General features: G+C 40.4%; 1 protein-coding gene across 13 annotated transcripts in view; it reads right to left on the minus strand.

Moving 5' to 3' along the window:
- The window catches only part of BCAS3 (BCAS3 microtubule associated cell migration factor), a 299,564-nt gene that overhangs the window by 185,029 nt on the left and 90,463 nt on the right, over positions 1 to 24,072 (minus strand). For 11 of the 13 annotated variants that reach the window (XR_005628832.1, XM_039720696.1, XM_039720698.1 and 8 more), the window contains 5 exons: positions 19,558 to 19,708; positions 12,701 to 12,745; positions 6,845 to 6,969; positions 6,105 to 6,270; positions 4,906 to 5,006 (listed from right to left, as the gene is read on the minus strand). Coding sequence is in view for 12 of the 13 variants with exons in the window: in XM_039720696.1 (XP_039576630.1) it covers positions 4,906 to 5,006; positions 6,105 to 6,270; positions 6,845 to 6,969; positions 12,701 to 12,745; positions 19,558 to 19,708 (588 nt within the window). In the remaining variant the exon portion in view is untranslated. The remainder of the gene's footprint in view (positions 1 to 4,905; positions 5,007 to 6,104; positions 6,271 to 6,844; positions 6,970 to 12,700; positions 12,746 to 19,557; positions 19,709 to 24,072) is intronic. The other 2 variants (XM_039720699.1, XM_039720697.1) reach the window with 1 other exon arrangement.

The following is a 24,072-nucleotide window of genomic DNA, read 5'->3' on the forward strand; positions in this document are numbered from 1 at the left end:
ATACACTCTCTCACACTATCTTACCCTCAGACTTTCCACAATACTCACTAGCTCTGTGGATGTAATTTTCATTTCTGTCAATGGAATGTATGAAAGGAATATAAAAAGGGGCCATAAAGAACCACAATGCTGCTTGGAGACAGAAGTCTTGCCCAGGGTGAACAGCTTTCATTAGAGGGAGCAGGAAGTGCAAACATGATGTCAGAGCTACAGAGATTATCTGTATAAATGGTGTTATCATTTAACCCAAACAAACAGCAGGGAAAGGCTCACCCCCTCCCTTTGAAGACAATGGACAGTTACTAAATTGGACTTGTAATGAAAACCATTTTCAGTGAAACACAAGATATGTGCAACAGTTGGTCCAGAAATGAAAATCTGTTATAACAGCCAAAAGTCAAAGGCAGCTATAAATACAGGCCTTAATCTTTTCAAGAATCCCTTAACGAAGCCTATAAAACTGATTGTATCTTCAGGCCTAACTCAAGTGCAAATTCTTACTCAGAAAAATGTAACAGCCCTGCAAGTATGACTTGGAGAGCAGTACAGGGACAGGGAAGGAGAATACAGAGTGCTGGTTCGCTTGCTCATATCTTGGAATACAAATGACATTGCATTAAGAATAAACAATTAATGAGACAGCAGAAGCCTCAGCTACAGGTCCATTTTTCTGAGAGAGAAACAATTTCCAGAAGTGGTCAGAGCGGGATGCAGAAACACTGCATCTTTCCTTTTAACACAACAGAAATGCTCTTTGATTATTTAAAAGCCAATTGCAAAGATCTGTCTTCAAAACCTCCTATTGCAGGTTTAATAGCAAAGAGGTGCAAGTACACTTACCAGCAACACGGGAGTAAAGTACAGACTTTTGTTTTAACAAAATCTATATTTATACGATTACATTTCCTATGGTTGAGGGCAGCTGTAATTAATGGATTTCCCTCCTTCCCCTAATGCAGTCATTTGTCAATTTAAACACAGAATGCCCAATCAATTTTGATGTATTTAGTAAGCAATTTGTCAGAGTACTGCACACCAGTTAATATATTAATTCTTGTCACTGGCCCACTTCTGACAACTGTAGGCTGTGGCCATGAAATTGGTCCTGATGAGCCAAAACTCTTGCTTGGAATGTGAAGGTGTCCTTTGCAGAGCCAGAGGAGAGAAACCAGATCTCAATCTATCCAATGTCTTTTTGGGGCAGCTTTTGGTCAATTTTAGGGGGTTTATTCATTAATGTGCTAATTGGCCACGTTTCAGATATTGCATCTACCATGCAACAGAGAAGTGAATTCAGAGTGGAGAGATGAGGAAGAAAGGAAATAAATATGGAATGAGGATGTCAGACTTTCTGGGATGCAAAGTTACCTATTTCCATGGTAATTCCATTATGTGCCATGAACACTGACTGTGTAATTCAAACATGCAAACAACATGTGAAAGGTACACAAGTCACACAAAGGAGACAAGGGATAAGTCAGGCAAATATACAAAACTTCAGGGCCTGGTGAAAGAGAGGAAAGAACACAACCAGGATATTGCCATGGACATCTTAACAGCATCCTCAGGAGTTTATACAACCCAAAGCACCTTAATTCCTAAGTAGCAAACAGCAGGAAGAAGGCAGGATTTAAAGAGTAATTAATGACAAAACTTGGCAATTCTGTGGAGAAAGCTCTAACATTGCAAGTTCCTGTGGACACCAAAACCCTCCTGTGCACATGTGCAGTGCCTGGCACAACTCTCCTCCCACTGCCAGGACAGTTTAACAACACCACGTGATGTTCTTTATGTTATAGCAAAAACATCCAGGAAGAATAAAATGTGACTTAGATTCCCTTCTGTTCTGGTTAGATTTGGAAGTTGCTCAGGACACAGGTGACTAAAGAGGGAATATTAGAAACACAAATAAGGTAGAATATTATGTACCAAATGTGAGGAGTGTAGAGAAATCTCTGATACCTAAAACCCAGCACTGAAAACCTGAGGATTGTCATTAATCCAGGGGTTTGTGGGATGGACTCAGGGGAACAAGTGAGCCTGGAATCTGCTCTGCCAGAAGGAGCTCTCAGGACTGGAGATACTCTCTCTGACCCACTGCAGAGCTTGCAGCAGGATGCTGACAATTCCTGCAGGCCAGCAGCTTGTGGAATTTAACATGCAAGTTCACTTTCAAGCCATGAACTTCCAGAAAGCTGTAAATCCCTCACGTGCCACTTTCTCACCTGTGCAGCAGCCCGAGCTGTGCTGATGTGCTCAGGTAGACACGAGCTGCACACACTGCTGCAGGTTTCTGCAGCAGATGTCACAGATGACCTCAAAGCAAGGAAACAGCTGTGCTGATCCACTTACAAATACCCTTGGGATAAAGGTCTTGGACACTTGTTGTACAAAACATTTCTTCAAACAATGGTTCCTTGTTCCTTCCTTTCTAGCTGCAAATAAAACTTTCAGATTCTTTAAAAATATTAAAAGCTGAACCATGTGTTGATAACCTAAAGCAAGGGTTTTTTGAATATTCTCTGTTTAGCATAAGAAGTCACCAGCCTGGTTTATATTTTTCAAAGACTAAGGAAGATTTTGGCCTTGTGTTTTGGCATCAAACCTCTTATTTATGAAAACCTGGCCGTGCAGCCCTCCAAGCAGCCTGCCAGACGTCTCATTGTTCTGCCCGGCTGCTGACAGAGGTACTCTGTGCTAAAAAGCACACTGAGGGTTTTTCAATGACCCAGGGGCCAAAGGTCACTTATTATAAATGGATAATGAGACCTAATGCAATGTTCTGAGTGTGGACAAAGAAAGGGTCTATCCATACCCCCTTGTGACTTGGTCATTCAGGCTTTTATTTCCCCTGCACACTTAATGGAGCCAAACAATTGGCAGAAATGCTATACAGAAACGGAGAGAAACTGCTGCATTCTACCTCCAGAGACAGCCACAAATAGTGACCCTGAAACGGCGCCAGGCTCCTCTCACACTGACGTGGCAGACAGATGGACCAGCCCCCCTCGGCCCCGGCTGGGCCATTTGCTGGCAATTAGAGCCCCCAGGAAGAGAGCACAGCAAAGGCAGGCTGCAGCTAAAGGCAGCCCAGGGCAGAGCTGCAGGTGAGCAGAGCCTGAGCTGGGCTTAGCAGCTCTCTAACAGGTGGCTTTTGTGGGAAAGCTGCTTGGGTGACATTGTCAGGGACTTCAGTGAGGAGCTTCAGCCTGAATAAATCCAGGAGACAGAAGTTCAAAGATAACCAGACTGCCATTTGAATTATGTCCTTTAGATACTCTGATGTCTTCAGTGGTTATTATTCTATTATTCTTTCCATTTCACATCCAGCTTAAAGAATTCCTAATATATGAATTAAAATCTGAGTTAAAAGCCTAATAATTCTAATAGCACAAGTTCTTTAATTGGCCACGTTTCAGATATTGCATCCACTGGGCAATGGAAAAATGAATTCAAAGTGGAGAGATGAGGAAGAAAGGAAATAAACATGAAGTGAGGATGTCAGACTTTCTGGTGATGCAAGGTAACCTATTTCCATGGCAATTCCATTATGTGCCATGAACGTGACTGTGTCAATTCAAACATGCAAACAACATGTGAAAGGTACACAAGTCACACAAAAGAAACAAGGGATAATTCAATCAAATATGAAAAACCCCTTTAAGTTCATGATTTTGCTGGAATTTAGCTACTACTCAATCTTCTTTCTTTAAAAAGTTTTCAGTACTAAATGATTTGAAATACATTGCATACTGTGCTGTGTAACAGTATTTGAGCTGTTAATAAAATGTTAATAAAACACACAATACTCATCTCTGGTTTCACTCTGTGGGATACAAGTGAAACAAGGCAGGAATCTGGCAAAAAAAAATCCAGCCAAAATGCAATCTAATGGTGCAGTGCACTGCCAAATACTTTTTCATATTCTTTTGTGCCCTTTGAGTCTTATCCCAATTTTCTGTGCGGCACAGAAGGAGGAAGACTCAAACTTTGCAGGTTTCCATAACTCTCAGATGCAGCAGATGGACAGGTAGGACAGCAGACCCAATCTGGCAGCAGTGTCCCTTTCACCAGTCCCACCCAAAGAGCCTCCTGGCCCACAGGGCCACTTGGTGCATCTCAAGTGCCCCTGTCACATAAAGCTGCCTGCACTGACAACTGTGCCCAGCTCTGGTTTCCCCTGGAGAACCTCACCAGATGCCAGGAGCTGCTCCCCTGGGAGACTTCAACTGCTGCATCACTTGGATCCTAGGCAGAACAGAGACCTGCTCCTCACTCTTAGTGCTCCTCTCTCTTTTAAATTGTCAGATAAAAGAGAAATACTCATTTTTCTGCAAACCATTATAAAAATGTGTGGGTTTGTGTATTTATATAATAGAGATATGTCACATATAGAGAGCTATAGGTGTATGAATGTTTCTGAATATGCCATGCCATGAAATGTTGGCTCTCTGGGAATGATGTGGCTGGGCAAGACACAGCCCAAGGCAGGTGGGCAAGCATCCCTGGCAGCAGTGCCAGGGCTCCTGAGGGAGGCAGCTGTCTGAGACTGGGGCTGGAAGGAGCCCAGTAACCAGGAGCTCCCAGGGAGAGGGAAATGCAGATGCACTCATTACTGGGCATGGAATTCACAGGAGGAAATGGCTAAAAGCATGAGAAGGAATGAGGTGAGGAAACCCTGAAGATTTCATGGGATCTGCTGGGTGATTCTCACAGCCCCACAACTCTGATTCATGGCAAAAATCCCAAAACTACATTCACTGTTCCATCCTTACTAACAGAGTTACACACAACCCTGCTGTGGGGTTGAACATCCACTGAAATTGGCTGAAAAATCAACTTGGAAAATCACCCTCTGCTCAAAACGTGCACATGAGACAAGACAAGAAGTTGTCAGCTACTCACAGCCAGCCAGAAGATACTGGTAGTACTGCACAGCATCTGCAGCCAGGAGCAGTGGATGGTTTGCATTAAATGGTGGTTGGAGCTCATTCCACTGAGGAGTTCTGAGGTAAAACACAAGACTATTAATATTTCAGCTAATACAGAGAATGTAAATCAGTGTTTCTGTCATCACATGCAATTATCTATACAAGCTCACAAAATGTTTGTAATTATTTAAATTAGCTTGTTCAAACACTGCAATCCACCACAGGCAGTGGAGCAGCAGGGCCAAATCGTGCAGATTGTGAGGCAAAGACAATACTTGGTTGACTGCAGCAGGGATTGCATAAAAAAATCCAGGAAGGAGGTTTAGATTAAGTTGGTGAATATGTTTAGGACCATTGTATGTCATGCTGACGTTATATAAACACACAAGAGAAACTGGGGAACTTTTTTGTTCTGTTAACTACCACTGCTTCCATCCTGTGAAGTCATTGAGCACTTACTGTGAAAATAAAACTGTGTAAAGTTATGGATTATTGATCCAATTAGAATTTTCAATTCCATTACAACCTACTCATTTCAACAATAATGGTCCCGAAGTCTGTGTTGTAATTTTAATTAGGGTGGGCCATTCCTAAATAGCTTGGTAAATCAAGTATTGATCACTCTACTCCAGCCATAAGCAGCACTAAGGAATGTAGGAGCCAAGAAAAATCGATAGAAAAATATTTTAAAACGTCAAAAGCACTGACAACACTTTCTCATCAATTTTTCTTTACTTTCTTCCAGATGTCAGGAATAATTTCTTCTACTGTCTTTAGAAATGGTACCTTCAGCTGCTCACAGGAAAACTCACAATGCTTCATCGTGGGAACCTTGCTCATGTCTCACAGCAGAATTCTGTACTTCAACACTACCAAAATAATCGTTCCTAGTCCTTACATAAAAAGAAAATTACAACCTGATCATTTAAAATCACCAATTAATAAGGATCTCTATTGATTCACAGACATGCTCATGCCTAGCTCCACGTGTAGAGAAGGATTTAGAGGCTCAGTTCCCATTGAGGCACAGAACTGTATGGAAAGCAAAGCTTGAATCTCTCTCCTCCAACAAAAACCCTCAGGAGCCTTTACATGAGTGACAATCACCATGCAGCTCACTCGAAAAGAAAGATCCCAAGCACGAGGGAAGGCAGAGTCACAGGGATGAGGTACCTAACCAAAGGCCAGCTGGCCCTGGGGCAGGTGCCCATCTCCAGGGGGGTGTCGTCGCTGATCTTGGGCGCGGTGCTGAGCGGCCGCGGCTCCAGCACGTGCTCCACCAGGCTCCCGTAGCAGCTGATGATGTACAGGGACTCCACCACAAACTGCTTGGACTGCTCTGGGGGCACAAAGAGGGAAAAGCTTATTGCAGCAGCAACAGGAAAGGCTTTGGCAGAAATAGCAGGCTCTGTGTTCTTTTAATCTCTTTGCTTGTAGGTAATGATGTGAATTGAAAGTAGTAAAAGGGTTGGAGGGACGAAGAGAAAATTGTACAAAACACAAAATTTTCACACAATTGTATGAATATCTCATACAAGAGAAGTTTCTCACCAAGGTGTGTTCAGGGGATTACACATTTCCAAACATATCTTGTACATTTGCTTTAGCCATTTCCATTTGCTTTGCCTTTAGCAAAGTTGTTTCATCTTTATCTCTTTTTTTTTCAGTATCACTTCACACCTTTGGACTGACCTATCGAAGTTGGGTTTCTGTCACTGGATCATAATAAAAGATCAATTATTCATTCCACCAATTAAAATTTCTTGTACATTTTACCAAAAGCATTCCCAAGCACGTTCCTGAAATTCTCAATTGCCCCTGAGTTTAAGGAACAAAATCCACAAATTGCTTAGAACTGCCACAAAATAAGAATTTTAGTTTAAATTCAAGTCCCAGCTCTGTGAGGTACCAACCTTTTTCTCGTTTGAGGCCAGAATTGTTTGCAAACCATGACCTTGAAGCTCCAAAGACTGCAGCAACACAAAACTCCCCTCCCACAGACTTACTGGGTGAAATCTGTGGAGCTGGTTTGGATTTGCTTTAAAGAAAGAACAAAATAGAATTGTATCAGTTAATTCTCAAAAAATTAAGATGTCCCTTGCTTAACAATAATTTTAAGATATTACTTCAGAAAAGGGGAATATCTGCAGATCCCACAAGGCTGAGCAGGATTTGCAGATGCTCAGTGTTTTCCAATAACAGGTCCTAAATTCCCCTGGAATACTGAACTCATTCACTTGAAGAACAGCACTGGCTCATAATGGAGAACTGAATTGTTTAAAAGATCCAACACTGAACATTTGCATTAAATAGAAACAACTTCTGAAGTAAATACAAAGAAATCCTAAATCCTTTGGGAATGAAAACACAGATTCTGGGTCAGCCATTGCAGGTCGATATCCCTTGTTTTTTCCAAAGGAAGTCAGGAACAGCCAGGGGAGGTGAGTGACACAGGGGGGCAGGAGGGACATGCAGAGGGTACAGGAGAAGGGAAGGATGCACACACTCGTGAGCCACTGTTAGAGCACAGCAGGAATTCCACCATGGCAAAGCAGACTGAGGCACTGTGCCCTGACCCCGATGTGCATGGAGCAGATCCAGGGGATGAAGATGTTTACGGAGACATTCTGAGGTGTTTCTCCTCACAGGGACCTGCAGGTTTCTGCTCTGCAGAACTCAAAACTGTGGGCAGAGCATTATCCACGCCTCATTAATTAAATCAGGATTTCACCCTTTCCTCAAGAGAAAAGCTGTTTGACAAACCCACACAGGATTCTTCATTCTTCATGTTCCCCTTGTTCTAGTCCTTTTAATTGAATTCTTTTATATTTTTTTCTCTCTATTTCACTGCTCCCTTCTCTTCCTACCCATCCCTTCTTTACATTTTTCTTTCTATTAATTTCTTCTTCCACACAATTTCAGCCTGTGATCAGACCATCCCATTAAGCTGGATCTTACATAACAATCTCCAGTTCTGAGAAGTGTGTGCACAGGTATATGGAATTCAGCACTAGAAGAATATTTTTAAACAGCAGAAATCAATTAAAACACTGTATGGTTATAATGCTATTTAATTTATACTAACAGATCATACACATGGCAAGCCTATGGTCACATGGACTTGGATCAAGCTGAAACTCTTGTACATGTGGGAGAAGCTGGAATGTCCCAAAAGAGCAGTTGGAATTTATAGTCAGTAACTCTGGTATTGAACCACCACAAAGCACTTAATATCCAACTGTTAAACCTACAGCTACAGACGACTGGGTCAGAAATCTGTGTTCCAAAAAGATCCTGCCTATAAATGTATTCTCTTGCTTGCACTGGCACATTTCTGTATTAGAATATTTAAATTGTGATTGTGTTAATTAATAAGCGTTTATTAGCTACTCAAAAAAAATCAGAATGGATTTCTTTCACTTTAAAATAATCATCTATCATAGAAAGAGTATTTTTAACCTAATTGTATATTAAGAATTATTTTAGCTCTCACTTTTCAAGTATTCACATACACATATTCCTTTGGAAATGAAAACATAAATGTATCAGTGAATTAGTGTCTTGTTGCTTACTTCTATTAATAAATTATTTGGTTTAATACAGAATTCAGGACAGTGTCACCCATCAATCACTACAGAGCAAACCAGGAGCACAGGTATGACTCTGCCATGTTCACTTCCTCTCGACAAAAGGATCTTTCTATACTGTCGTAATATTCTTAATATTCTAAATTTTTACTGAACAAATTCTGATGTTGTTAAATGATTTTTCAAGGTTAATGAAGTAATTTAAAATTTTAAAAAATTGGAAACACCTGCTATTTTCAGCTACAAACTGGAGTAAAGTTCTACAGAGACAGGATTGCCTTCGAGCCTTGAAGCAAAGTGAACCTGGGACTCAACACGTTTTTCCAGAGTTCTCCACACTCTGAGTCCCCAGACCTGTGTTCGACCAAACACAATTATAAACAGCCTTAGAGGAAATGGGCTGAGCTCAGTTCTATTTCCATCTTGTCTTTAGGATGTGCATCTTTCAAGGCAAGCACTTAAGTGTTGGTTTCAGTGCCAGGAGCTTTTCCCTTCGAGGATGATGTTGTGTAGACAGAAAGAGCAGACCTTGTAAAACACGATTACTCATGTGGTTAAACTCAGCCCTGCTAGCAAACAAAGACAAGCAAACAAACAAAAACCATTTGTGCATCTTATTGGCTTGGACACGTTTCTGAAAATGCTGCTGAGATGTCAACAAGTCTGTTCTGGAGTCTCTTGTAGCTGAGGAATCTTTCATTTGAGCATCATTTTTCTCGATTCCTGAGTTTTCATCAATACATTCCAACACAAATTTCATTCCTCCAGCAAACCTCCAAAGCCCACTAATTTTCAGTAACAGTAATGCCATTAGAAAAATATATTCGCATGTGATTGGGATATTTTAACAACTTGGAAACTATAAATCCCCATTATTCTGCAGATGCAAACACCCTCTCAGCTTTATAAATGATAACAAAACAATAACGTTGAAGGTGGCTGGTGAATGACTTGTTTCTGCTATGAACTCCTGCTCTTGCCTTGCTCTTGGCTTGTCAGCACTTCATAAATTATTCCAAGAGCTGAAATTTAGGCACATTTGGCCTCACTTTTACAAAACAGTTACTTTAAAAGAATCTTCATAATACAGTAACTTCCAAAAGATTGTACCATAGTTTTCCTGAGAAGGGATGCAGCAACAAATTCAGATTTTTGGGAGTCAATGCTAAAACCAAGACAGTGAAGCCCTTGGGACCAAAACATTCCCCATCATAATTTCACTCCTCATTTCTCCCAAACATTAGGAACAACAGCACTGCATTTAAGACATCAGGAGGATGAAAAGGCAGTTTGCTTTTTCCTCTCTGGATCTACTCCACTGTGCAACCACACCTGGGATTCAGTGAGACACAGCAGTAGCTGCACCCCAGTGAGATCTATACAGAAATCTAAATCAGGAATAGAATGTATCTGGGGAAATTTGTATTATTGTTAAATGTTCTGACATCACTTTGGAGGATTATTTCTATCTTAAATGCAAAAGCACTGAGATGTAGATACAGATGTGGCCCACTGACGTTCTCTACTGAGATGGCACAAAAGGAGGTGGGAGGAAACTGAAGGAGAAAATGAAGACATCACTTTGTCAGAGCTCAAAAAGCAATGAAGAGACTGAGCTCAGCATGCAAGCTCTTTCATGTTGCCAACACAGTAAGAACAGATTAAGACCTACTGAAACCATTCAGAGCTCCCACTTGTCGAATTTGTAACGCATCAAACTCTGCCAAAATCTCTGCAAATGCATTGTGGTAGCTCTTTGTAAAAACACTAAATAGTTACTAATAATTTAATTAGTTTATATACTAACTAAATATTATTATTTAACTAGTAAGAATTAATACTCAAAATATTTTAAAAATATTTAAAGAGCAGCATAGTTGTGGAGCTTTATGTCTCACAAAATTCTTCTGGCTCTTAAATATATCTTTAAATCTATTGTCAAACAAGTGACATGGATTTAAAACAATAAATAAATTGCATATATGTGATATGAAGGAGCTGCCTTATATATATAATTCAAATATTTATAGTCAAATAGTACCAGTGTGCAAAGATTAAAAATTGCTTTGATTTTATATTCCCAACAAATATATCCCAAATATATGAGATTCATAAAAACAAAAGCACTTATCCCACTCTAAACCCACTGAAATGGAAACATCTATGACTGCTGATGGGAAAAGTTTTATCTTGACTACATAAGCAGCAACAAAAGTATCAGGAGAAAAATATTGCATGGCATTTGCATTTACACATAAAGTTACAAAAAAAATCTGTCTCAGAAAGTCCAGAAATTTTAATTCATTTATCGTTGTGCCTAAAATGTGAAAACAAAGATGTTTCCAGTTGTCAGATCATGAATAAAGCAAGAAAAAGCATGAAAAGCAATGGTAGGATCCTTTTTTCACCAGGCACTTAGCTGTCAAATCAACATCCATTTTGTTTACAGAATTTTAGGTCTCATTAAGACCTTAATGGAAACAACATGATTTCTTCCCCCACCCAAAGTGTGTTTTTTATCCTAATTTCTCTGTAGACGAGTAAGGACCATATTTCTGAGCTAGCACTGGCATTAAACAAACCACAAAAAGAGTCTTGTGAAAGACAGGCAACAATTTTGGAGCCTATTTCATATATTCCCCTCTTTAATCTCAGCCTTTTAATCTTCCTTCAATCTAAAACCATTTCTGGTTGACGATGTCTCCTGTTCTTGCAGGGGTGACCCACACAGCCTTTGCTCAGAAATCCACTGCCAAAACTCTTCTTCCAGAGCCTCTGCAATTCTTAGATCACCACCAGGCAAAATTCTTTGGTGCACCAGAAACTGCATTTAGAAATGGTTCTTGGGGAGGTACTTCAGGAGCTAGAAATTCTCCACAAATAAGGCAAAGTTTCTTCCTTTTCCTTTTCCTTTTCCTTTTCCTTTTCCTTTTCCTTTTCCTTTTCCTTTTCCTTTTCCTTTTCCTTTTCCTTTTCCTTTCCTTTTTCCTCTCCTCTCCTCTCCCCTCCCTTTGCCTCTCCCGGCGCAGCTCCCAAATCCCTCCTCAGCCTTTCTCTGGGAATTCTGTGTCCTACAAAGCTCTTAACAAATTCTTTTTCTGAAGAGAATATTCTGATAGAGACGTTGAGGGTGATACACATGGTGCCAGCTTCCAGAGCAAACCCAAGAGCCATGTACAAATATTCTACCAGATCCTGGTGGGCACAGTTAATAGATACCCTCAGCTAAATTAAAAACAAAGAGAAAATCCCAAACCCACAGAAAAACCCCAAAACCCCAAGCCCCAGAAAACTTCTTGCTGGAAGTTTTAAATTTTCTAAGGTGTTTCTACTTCTTCCATTCTTATTACCCAAAACTTCCAGCATCTAAGCCCAATCCTGTTATAAAGTGGAGACTGAGGTGATGCAGCACTGCCCAAATACTGAACCAAACTCCAGCATCAAAAATCTTGTTAAAACTTGCTTTTCCTCTTGTCTATATTCTTATAATATGCTGCATTTCCTCTTGTCTGTATTCTTATAATATGCTGCATTTTTTCACATTAAAATGAAACCCCCTTTTATTTCAAATATCCCAATTTTAACAGATCTGTTTCCCATGTTGGAACGAGATGATTTTGAAGATCCCTTTCACCCCAGACAGTTCCATGACTTTTTTTCTCCAGAGTAATCAGGTTCCTTTTTTTTTTTTCCCAGTACCCATTTTACTGCTTCACCTCTCACTGCAGTACTTTACTGCCTACTCACTGTTAATCTGGCTTATTTTTCAGAGGTCATCATCGATGTTTTCTGTCTGTAAGCAACTTAGTGCTACAATAATAAAGGAAGCAATATAGAAAAAAAAGAGAGAGGCTTGTTTGGAAAGACATTGCAATCATTTCTGCCCACTTAGAAATAATTTATTTTTTCAACTTCCCTGCTACTTAAAAATTAAATGCACTCTCAAAGGTAAAAAGAAGAGGGGAAAAAAAAGGGAATTCAATTCTTTGCAATGCTTGATGGTGAACACGCATCCATAGTTTAAAAGTGAAATTATGTGCATGGAAACCTATGGATCAGCCATGCAGGTAAACAAACGAAACCAAAAAATTCATCCAAAATTAAAAAGTCTAAGCACAGAGTTATTTTCAGCGAGGACAGCAAATGGAGTATAGGCATGCTGGGTTTGAACTGGGAACTCACCAAGGAGCTTTTATGGAAAAACATCCTGCTCCAAACAGGTAAGGTCTTCACGGAAAGGGGAGAAATGCACAGAAATTAGATGAGAACTCAATTCCCAACAAGTACACTGTACATCATGCCATTGAGGTTTATGCAGAAGGTGAACAGAATCGTTGTTAGAGCCCTGCTGATGGCTGGAGGAGCTGCCAGGGGAGCGGCAGTGCCCAGGGCACAGCCCAGAGGTGGCAGCTGCCGGGACATCGCTGCAAGCTGGGCTCACAGTTAGAGCTGGCCTTAGCTAGGCACAGCTCAGGGCCCCCTCCGACCTGCTGCCAAAGCTGGGGCTGCAGCAGATACTGAAGTCAGAACTGGAAGGAAAAGGGAATTAGCAGCCAAATCAGTCATGGGTGGGGTTTTCTGTGGAGCACCGAGGGGCTGAGTGGGGCAGAGTCACAGAGTTACTGAGAGGAGGGCAATAAAACCAACAGGGGCAATCAGAACCTTTCGGGGACAATTGTTCAGCCGTTTGCTAGGACAGAAACACCCCATGAAATTCAACAGTTTGACCCAGAAATCTTCTCCTCCCCTTAAAAGCTTGCACAGATGCAGGAAAGAGAGGCCTAACTTAGTTCAAATGTATTTGATGCTCAGTCACCAGATCTAGAGCTGAGTGCTTTTGGCCACCCAACAATTTACACCATGATTTGATTTCATGTTTTCTTCAAGTATTTTGCACAGTGGAGAGTTTTTAACCTGATATTAATCTGAGGGAATTTTCAATGGACATTTCCCTTTAAAAAGCCATTGCCATAGTGACATTTGCATAAAATCTGAAAAGGAGGCAAATTTAGAGCTACTCACAGGCTCAAGGCTTCTTTCGAGTCTCATTTGGGATGTAACATCATCCACAAAATCACTAAATAATTGATTTTGTAAATGCCAATGGTTCTGTTTTCTTTTCATACTCTGACTCAGCAGTAAGTTCTGGGTAGTTGAAACAGGTGAAATATTTCCAGGCAATGAATTACCAGAAAAGGTCCAGCACTGAAGGATGTACAAAGCACTCAGCCATAGACCAACACAATTAAAAGGATACCAGCTGATAAAAAAGAATTCAGTGAACTAAATCTGACATGAGCACAACATCAATGAATGAAGGGATCCTCTCAAAAAACATTCAGGTGAAGGTACAAACCTAAGACAAATATTCTTCAACATGCAGAGATGCAAACATCCAATAAAGAACAGAATATTACAGGGAAAAACCCTATTTTTAATTAGTACTATAGACCAAAAAAAACAATTTTTTGAGCTCCATATAAGGGACTGGCCTTTAACTTTCTGTATTTAATAAATTGGTTAACATTTTTGGGGACAGAGCTCATTTGACAGAGCCAATCACCCTTCCAGACCTAATATATCATCTTTGAACAGTGGTAAAACCCAATTAAATTGTCTGAACTGAATGATCTCCTATAAAGCCAGCACATCCAGTCCCCAAGTCAAAGGCCAGTCTAGAAGATGAGTCCAGCACTATTGCACTGCTTAAATATTTAATTGCAAGCTAAATCTCCTGCATAACCCAAAGCCAACATAAGTTAAAACCTGGAATGTATCGAGTGTAAATCTGAAGAGTCATTGGAGTGGTCAGATCTGCCTGGGAGCTTAGAACTCAATTTCTAATGAGTGTAAATCTGAAGAGTCATTGGAGAGTGGTCGGATCTGCCTGGGAGCTTAGAACTCAATTTCTAAATGATCATCATGGATGTTTTGGACACTGTTTCTTTTTCTTCTTCTCTGTCTCAGTTGCTCTGTCTTCAAACCCCAGGCAAATAACCCTTATGTGAGCCCAGTAAACATTTCAGAAGATAACACTGGCTTTTTCTTCTTCCACTACTCCTATACTGACCTGATTGGACTTGCAAATTAACAAATCCTCTTTATTTTAATCAGAAACTGGCCTAGGTGGGCTTCAACTGAAGGTTTTATTTGGTAGTTCTGGATAGAAAATGGATGGAAATGGACAGAAAATTTTGTACATGAAGAAAATGTAATTATACTTCCAAAGACTACAGCAGAGTCTTATTAAAATGCTTTATGTGTGAGAAAAGCAACTTAGTGCCTCCCTTCTGCTCCAAAGACCTGATTTCTTTAAAGACAACCATTTCTTCCCTATGATATTTATGTAAGCAATTGTTTTCCCCTATTTCCTTCACATAATATGGATGGAATGCTAATTGAGAGCGAGAGAGAATTCACAAATTACAGGATAACCCAACCTTGAAGAGACAGCACCAGATGGCTGCGCTCGGTGACAGCAAGAGAGCAGTGCCAGGCAAAACTCACCCAGGTTCCCCTTTCCCAGAGCTGGGGAGGAATTCCAAAGGAAATCGTGCAAGGAAGATGATTTACCATTCAAAGCTCTGACAGAATTTTCGCTGTTTCTTACCTGATTCTGAGTTTTAGCAAATTGAAAACTGAAATACTTTGATTTTGTGTGGTTATGTTTAATAAAACTATTTAAGCTTTTAATAAGCTGTGCAATACACATTTATTCTAACCCTCATCATGCCAAATCAAGAATCCTTTCATAAACAGTGACATCTGAACAAACTTCAGTGCAAATAATTGAATTTTGTATCAATTACAAATCATTACAACAGTTGTTTTTTTACTAGAATATACTATAAGAACTAAAAACTATATAAAATATGTCTGAGAAATATGGCAGAAAGAGAATGTCTGGCTTCAGACAATTGTGCTGAACTCTTTAGCTTTATTTTTTTTCCCTCTACTTTTTCAGTTATTTTTTTCCTAATTAATTTTACCTTCATGTGGTGATTTTGCACCACCTATTTTTGTTTGCTGCAGCAGCTGACTGTGGGATAAATGAAGCTCCCTGAGACAAAATAAGCCCAAGATACATCAGTGACTTTCTGTGCATAGAAAATTAAAATGATAAAACTGCATCAGACACTTTACCTACTTCCCCCCTCCTGACTGAGGGTGCAGTGAGGGATGGGGTGAAGAAGGGATGGAGTTTCATGTTTAAAAATACACTACCTAAATCTCCTGGCTGGAAAAAAACCCAGGTTTACCCTTTTGCTGCAAGGCACCCTGGATTTCTGTGTTTTGACCAGGCTCAGCTAATGCAGGCTCCATCCTGCTGCTCACTCCAGCAAGGATGAAGTGGGAGTGAAGTAAGATACAAATATAACGAGCCTGTCCCTTGAGGAAGTTAAAAACAAATGCTGCTGGCACAGGAGCCAACTTTGACAACAGTTTTTCTTTTTGGGGCAATTATTTTAGCTGTTCTTTCCCTCCTTCCTATTACAGCTCATCCATGTCCCCACTGGAAACTGCAACTCATCCCACAAACCCAGGGAACTCTTATGGAGTTACTGTGGGGCACAAAGCTGAATTCTAGAACATTCTGATTCACTGCCCTTTATAGACAACGAGATGGAGCACACAGCTCTCCCCCTTTGCAGTCTATAAGCTCTTTGTAAATGAGCAATGAATTAATCCATTCACCAGCCCTGACAAGGAATTCAGCATTACTATCAAAATGTTGAGAGGGAAACTGAGGCACGGATATAGAAAGACTTATTAAATCCAGCTCTTGTGCTGTCGTGCATCCCCCCCTAATCTTTAAAACATCAGAAGCTTCCTTACTCATTAGTGTTAGAGCCCCTCTGGGAAAGCCTGAATGTGCTGACAGCACAAACTACAGGAAAGCCAGTCAATGGGATGACAAAATGTAGGGACAAAAATTAAGTGCTTGATGAAGGTGCAGAAATTACAGTGGGAGAGTTGGAAAAGCAAAGGAAGAAGCAGAGGGCAGGGAGGAAGGGAAGGACAGGGATGAAGGCAGAGGGGATGCTCCAAGGTACTCCGTGCTGACAATGGAAGTTGCATTCAGAGCAGTGACTGTTCAGAACATGTTCCAAAATCTACGTGTTTGCAGGGAGGGAAAAAAGCATCTGTGATGAACAGCACGGTCACGACACAATTCCAGACTCCGTCTTTCATTCCCACAGGGCTACAGGGAACACTTTTAAAAAATTTACTGCCATTCCACCTGTCAAGCAACATGACATGCTTTGCAGCTCTGCTCCAGACACATGATATTAACAGCACTGATCAGTCCTTTCAGTACCTGGAAAATATTTTGCTGTCTTGGATACTGGCAGAACAAACCCCAGCGTGATTTTTTTGCTTAATAAAATCTACAAGACCTCACGAAGATTTCATATTAAAGAACAAATAAAACGGACAAATCTCTAATTATACGGTATTTGAGCCTCGCTTAAAATGTGCTGCAACAGATGAAATGTGTAATTCTTTCAAAGTCACCAGCAGGGAGGAGGAATCGTGGAGGGCGGCTCCTTTCCTGATGGCTGCACACCGCGAGGCTCAGCAGCTGCTCCCAAGGAAGAGCCTTGTTTCCTCGGAGCAGCGCTCAGAGGTGCTGACCACGGAGGTGTAAATACATCTGTCTTTTGCCATTTGCAGTAATACATGCCTCCTCCACTTCTCCCAGCGAGGCAGATGGTCCCTGTCCTGTCGAAATCTTACACTGCACAGACTTCCAGTGCTATGTGTTTGCAGAAATATGAGGGCAGATGTTAAATATGTTAAACACACGCTTTGCCCCCTGGAGGTTTAAGTTAAGGCTGCTGTCTCAATTTGGTCATTTTAGGCATGCCAGGCTTCTTGGATCCTAGGCATTCCTCTTAAATCCCTGCTTTATAAATAACAGCTTTTCATGTTAATTTTGTGTACTTTCATCAAATATTTTGGATGCAGAACAAATGAAGGAAGCTCTCGGCTTACCGTTACAAGGCTACGTGGGCTGTGCTGAAAATTATGATCCTCATTCATGAAAACTCTATTTACACAGCAGGGTATTTCCCATGACTGTTGTTTTCCCCCCTTACATAAGCCTCATTGAGCATTTTAAATTTAATTAGTTTTAAAAATGACATAAAATGGAACAGAGACAGTTTGTGAATAGTATAATTTACCATAAAACTACAAATATGAACACTCCAAATATGTTTTAGATGTTTAAGAATAAAACATTAAATAAAATACTGCAGACTTATTACAACTGCAATAATTTTAGAAAGGTTTCTTGGCACTAGGGAAACCTTTGTAAAGAATTTCACATTAAATACAACTGTAAACCAAGAGCTTTTTTCCAAATCCTTCCTCTCACTGTTCCTATTACCTACCTCCCCTGGCAGGCCCTCGGGTGAATTTTTCATTTCTTTCTCTGTCATGTCCCACCTGGTTCTAAGTGTCTAGTCCAGTTTTGGGAGCACACATTTGTATTTCTGTCCTTCATGGCCACATTCTTCAAGTCAGGTTTTTGGTATTTCCCCTCTTTGAGGAACTGTGACTCCTGCCCTGTGACAACCTCCCTCTCATCCCACCTCCCTTCCCATCCTCATCCAGGATCACACCTGGATGTGCTTCTAAAAGTCACCTGAGCAGCAGCAAAATTTTTTTCACTCAGCTTAAACTGAGCAGAAAACTAAAAAAAGCAAAAATAAGCAACTGAAATGTGGAGAAAGCTAAACCTCAACATGACCCTCAAACTGTTTCTTCACTGTTTCTTAAGTTCCATTCCCAATTATCTGTGAAGTTCAGGAATTTCTGTGTGCTGGGGGCAGCTGTGTGTCTGTGGCTCACGTTTGGCTCCACGAGCCCCGTGAAATTCCCGTTTCACAGCAAGGCCAGGAGTGGATTTTTGGACAGACACGAAGGGATGCACACGTGCACAGCCCAGCTCCTGACCCACAGTGCACCCAGCTAGAGGGGATTTTACAGCACCTCCTGAACTCCAGCACAAACACGGGAATTGCACAGGGAGAGAGGGAAGAGCCGTGAGCTCTGCCTCAAAAATAATTCCCAGTTCATGAAACACAAGGGAAAATTCACCTCACGAGCAGGGTTTGAGCAAGAAAGCACTGAAGCAAGGGAGGCAGTGCCTGTGTTTGCCAAAATGCAGGAAAAGGTTAGGAAGCTGTAGGACTCACAGTTGTTTTGTCCAACCACATGCCATGCTCGGATCTACTTTCCTTAAAAATATAAAAGCCCTCTGAAAACTAATGGATCAGGTTTTTAACTGGAAAATATTCAGGAATTCAAACAAACCAGAAAATGAGAGAGGAAAAATATAATCATCATCCTGTAGATTTAATTATAATAAAAGAATATTTAAAGTTTAGCAAGAGAAAAATGTCAGCTGTTGGACAGTATTAATTAATTTTAAATTGCTATGGTTTACAAAGCTCATAAAATCTTATACTATATATATTTAGAGAAGCTTTTCCCAAAAAAATACTTTGAAGTGCTTTATCATGGCTCATGAGAAGTACCAAAGTACAGCTGACTCTGGAGTGGAAATCCACCCAGTCCAGAACAGTGCAACAGAGGAAAAATAAGGTCAAGAAAACAGTGGGATTAAGTTTTGCCTTTCTGCTGAACCTGGCTTACTGTCTTTCTAGCTCTGATGGTCAAAAATCGTTTGTGCTTGAAAAGGTTGGAAATCAAAATAAACAAACTTGGGGGAAAAAGTAAAGCCATATTTTATTCTGATTGAATACAGCTCTGCTTATGTTTCATTCCAGTTCCTGGTGTGAAAATGTCTCCTGACCCACCCAAATGAATATTCAGGAATATTCAGAGGTTTGTTTTCAGGTTATATTTATTTATCTGACATTTTCAGTCTCCTCTTCCTCCCAGCCCTCTTCTGCTGCTATTAAATTACATACACTGAAATTAAAATATAGAATAGAACTAATTCTCACTAATAACACAAATGATTTGCACACGAATCACAAAGGCTGAGGAAGGTTTGTGCCACTTACCCTGTGCGTTTGGTGATGGTCCCCAGTGTCATTGGCTGCTTGATCTGAGCAAGAGGCAGCACCACAGTCAGACTTGGGAGAGGCAGGAGTCGAGGATTCCCAGGATTGTTGTTTGTGAAGTTGTTGTAAGTGTCTTGGCTGTTCAATTTACCTTGATGGGATAGAGATGCAATAAAACACATTACTGGAAATTTTTCTTCATTTATCGTTTCTACATCTGCCTGAAATAAGATAAAAAAGACAAAAACAACCCCAAAAAAACCCATAAACAAGCTGCTGTCGTAATAAAAGAAAAAAAATCTAAAAAAATAATCTTCATTTCAGATAAAGAAAAAATTAAAATGGAAGAAACAATTACTAATTTTACGTATGAGGATAAGGAAGGATTCTTTTCCATGCAAGGGAAATTATTCCTGCTGCTTCTGCTGCTTGCCTGGCAGTTTTGTTCACCGAAAAGTTTTCGAGTTCGATTTGAAGGACAAGCTCTGGATTCCAATTCTCTGTTTAAAAAAAAAGGAGTAGCTGGAAGGGAATTATTTTCCTAAAGTACCACATACAGTGTTGGTAATTGGAAGTCCTGAAAAGGTCGCTTTTGTTGTCTCGACGGATAAAGACATACAGAATAATCATCTGCAGAACCAAGGCTGGAGGGAAATATCAAGTAACTATGTCAAATAAAGCCACGCCAAACTAGATGTAAAAATCAAAAAAGTATCAAAAAAGTAACAAATTTTATATTCATTCGAAAAGACGAAAATGAAACACAGGTACTGAAAAAAAGGAAAGGGAAAACATAACAAAAAAAGCCCTCAACAACCCTAAATTTAGCTGATTTCAAAGAGGTCTGTGCTGGATGGACGCCCAGTTTGGATACGCTTTCTTACTCGCTGTATCACTCTGTAGTCACAACCTTTCATTCTTCAGCTGGAAAAGGAAACTAGCTCCAAATTTCATGGACAGTAAAGAAAGAAATGTGAAGAAACCAAAGAAAGAAGTTAAACAAAAAAAGGGGCCAGTCTGTTTATAGCAGAATCAAAAGTACTTTAAATAGACAAGCAACCATGAATTAAAAGGTTTAGATCATTAACTTGTTTTTCTGTGTTCCTATAATGCTGTGAAACGCTGGCTTTGTTCTTAATCAAAAGGGAACCATATTGGGAATTAGGTTCCTAAACAACTGCTGCATTCTACACAGATATTATACAAATCCCAGGCCAAATCCATACAATCTGCCTCAAGAGCAGCCACCTTTTTTCAAGGAAGAAAAACAGCACAGCAAAGGGTTTCTCACAGGAAGCTGCCTGAAAAGCTTTAATGGTACTTCAGATGGATTGAAAATAGGAAAAGGAAGGCGGAAAAATCTTAATGAATGTCTCATCATCCTAAAGACACTCAATGCTTCCTTCACCCTTCTTTTAATACTATATAACTGTAAGCTTGGGGGTTTTATTTGGGTTGTTTTTTTTTTGCAAAGCCCCCAGACCTCTGTGTCTCAGAGAAGCACAATAACAGAAATGATGAAATTACAAAGTGTATTTTGTGATAAGTATCTGGCCTGAGCATCCATCAATACGTTTTAAGAGAAATAGAAAGGCTTTAATGAAGAACAAGCCTATTGAAGTTCCCAGGGAGCAGATTTCATTAATAGCAATTTTCCTGCACCAACTTGGAATACAAAGAAAAAGGAAAAGGGAAAAAAAACCCAGCTCAGTTTTAAATAAGACTGAGATGCAATTAATTTTTTTAAAATAGTTTAATAATGCATTTTTGGTGGTTTTTTTTTCAGAAAGGCATATGAATAGTTTTGTGCATTATTGTCTAATTAGTCACTGTTCCTGCAGCCAAGGCCTCTCTGGAAGGGTTCCCCTCTCCCATATTCCCCTGGATCCACAAGGGCACAGCAAACACTGACAGTATCTACTGAGGGGGCTCCAAATGGCTGTGATTTGTTTTCTATTACTTGTTCAGAATCCAATTATTAACTCTGAACTACTGATCCACAGGCGGGGTTGGAACAGCCCCCTCTCCCCTCTCAAGGCACATTTCATGTCTCAGTGCCCTCTGCTCCCAGCTTCATGTGGTGTTCCACATGCAAAGCCTTCAGCTGATTCCATGGATTATTTGCATGAGGAAATGAGGAATTTACAGCCATCATTCCAACACAAGGATGAGCTGCTTTGCTTCCATACAAGTTGAGGACTCCCGGAGTTTAAGGATACTTAGAAAACTGCAGGATTATCTCATCCCTTCAGAGGTTTTTATTAATTGTAGGAACAACATCTTACAAATTCTTGAGTCTTGAGTCTATAGACTCACATATAAGGAAATAATAAACCCCCTCAAAAAGTACTAAATAAAAAAAAAGAATGAAAATGTGTCAAAGATATTCTGAAAGGGACTAAAATATAAGATGATTCTTCTTTGAGAAAGAAACCAAAAAACATCAGGAGGTCAAGCATTTAATTTGTAACTATGTATTTGGAAGTATAGCTAAATCTGATGTATACAAACCTCAATAAAAAATTAACTAAACCAGACCTCAGAACACACAGCACTTCACAGCACAAACATGATAAAAAATTCTGCTGTGACAAATGGAAAAGCTGTAAATACCAAACATATGTCACAATAACCATTGCCTGCCAACCTGCATTTTCTGCTGCAACAGTCAGTTGCTTCACTGCAGAAACTGTAATTAAAAGTGATACTAGTCAAAAATTAAAAGTTGGAATGCTACAAAGAGGAGAGAAATTATTTTTGACAGGAAAGTTGTTCTTGCAAATCTGACTACAATAGTATTAAGATGGTGGGGACGATTAAGGTTAAAGAAAACCCCCTAATTTTCTGGTGTGCTGCTGTACCCATCCAGGAATCCCAAAAATTACCCTTTCGTTCTTCCAGCCCTTCCAAGCAGGAAACTCCTGCAGCAAACAGGAGTTGTGTGTGCACAGGGCAGTCAGATTGGGCCAGAAGAGCACAAAGAATGCACTCAAGCATCAACATTATTTCTACAGCTCGAGCCGTTGTTGATTCACTGTCAAAGGACAAGCAACAAATAAGCCAAAGTTTAAGTCTGGTAGAAATATCCAGTGTTTTTAATCCAGCAGAATGCTGAACTCGAGTTACCTCCCGACATGTGGACAGTGCATTTAACTGGAAATGGCTGGAGACTGACACAGAGATCTCATCCTACAGACCACTCCAGGAATGCTTTCACTGCAATCAATCATCAGCAGCACAATTCCAGGGCAAACATGTCCCCTCAAGGATCATTTCCAGTGGAGCATCCTGAGCAAGGAGGCACTTTCCCTTGGTAATCACCCAGAGCCCTCAGGACCTCATGCAAGGCATGGGGTCAAGTATTTGTCTTTCCATGGGCTGCCATAGAGGAGATTTTCATATCAGAGCTGTGCATGGGCTACATTAAAACCAGTCTAGGCTGGTGAATCTCTTACTAATTTAACTAAGGGACCTCCAAAAAGCTGGGGATGCCATGGCTGTGGAGTCTGACCAGTTTATTTGTAAGTTCAGCCATACATTGGGCAAACATTGCCTACTGAGAACCCAATCCATTGGGTTTGGACCTGTTTGCTCAGAGTCTGTGAAACCACCACCATCTCCTCCCCCCAAAACCTGAGCCACTCTTTTCCAGACGTTTTATTCCACGGACGCTCGAAGGAGAAATGGATTAAGCTGAGGATAAAAGTGAAGAAAGCAAACAACAATGGGCTTTGTTGTCAGAGGGAGGGAGCGGCCGGGCCGAGCTGTATTCCCAAAGCAGCCATCACTGACAGACTCACTTCCACCGAGGAAAAAAGGGAGGCCTGCGAGTGCCGGACAAAAGAAATCCCAGCAGACAAAGAAAAAACAAATTAAAAGCACCATTATAAAATACAGATGCTATAAGGAAAATAAACTTCACAAGATTTAGAGGGTTTTGACAAAGCTGGACATCTGTGGAAAAGCCATCAGGAGCAGCTCTCCCAGGTATGGCTGGACAGGATCGGGATCCCACGGCATCGCTCCCCTCCTCAACCCCTGAGCAAAGACACCCTCAGCTCTCCACAAACCTCAAATGTTAAATCTGTAAGTTACTCTGTAGGCCTGAATACGAGATTAAAACATTTGACCAAATCACACTTTTAAAAGTTTTCAATATGTATTTTTGGATAAGAAAATAAAGCTACATCAAGGAGAAAACCTTCAAGACTTGCAAGCTTGTAACACTGTTCAAAAAGCAATCAATCAACTGAAAGTAATTAATACAGTTACGTGTCCTCTTCTGATCAACTAAGAGCCTTGATGAATTCAGGCCAGATTTCAAATTGGTCAGTGTTTGAGCAGAGCACTTGAGGGCACTGCTGTCAGAGATCATCTCTGAGGAGAGAGGAGAAACACCCTGATTTTTGGCACTATTAATGACACAATTAGACATCCAAATGCAGCTTGGCAGGGACATTCCCCAGCCCCAAGGACTGCATTCAGCAGCAATACAGTGTGGCAAAAAGACTTTAT

Source organism: Passer montanus, unplaced genomic scaffold (assembly GCF_014805655.1).
Source record: "Passer montanus isolate IOZ18808 unplaced genomic scaffold, ASM1480565v1 scaffold44, whole genome shotgun sequence".
NCBI classification, from domain to species: domain Eukaryota; kingdom Metazoa; phylum Chordata; class Aves; order Passeriformes; family Passeridae; genus Passer; species Passer montanus.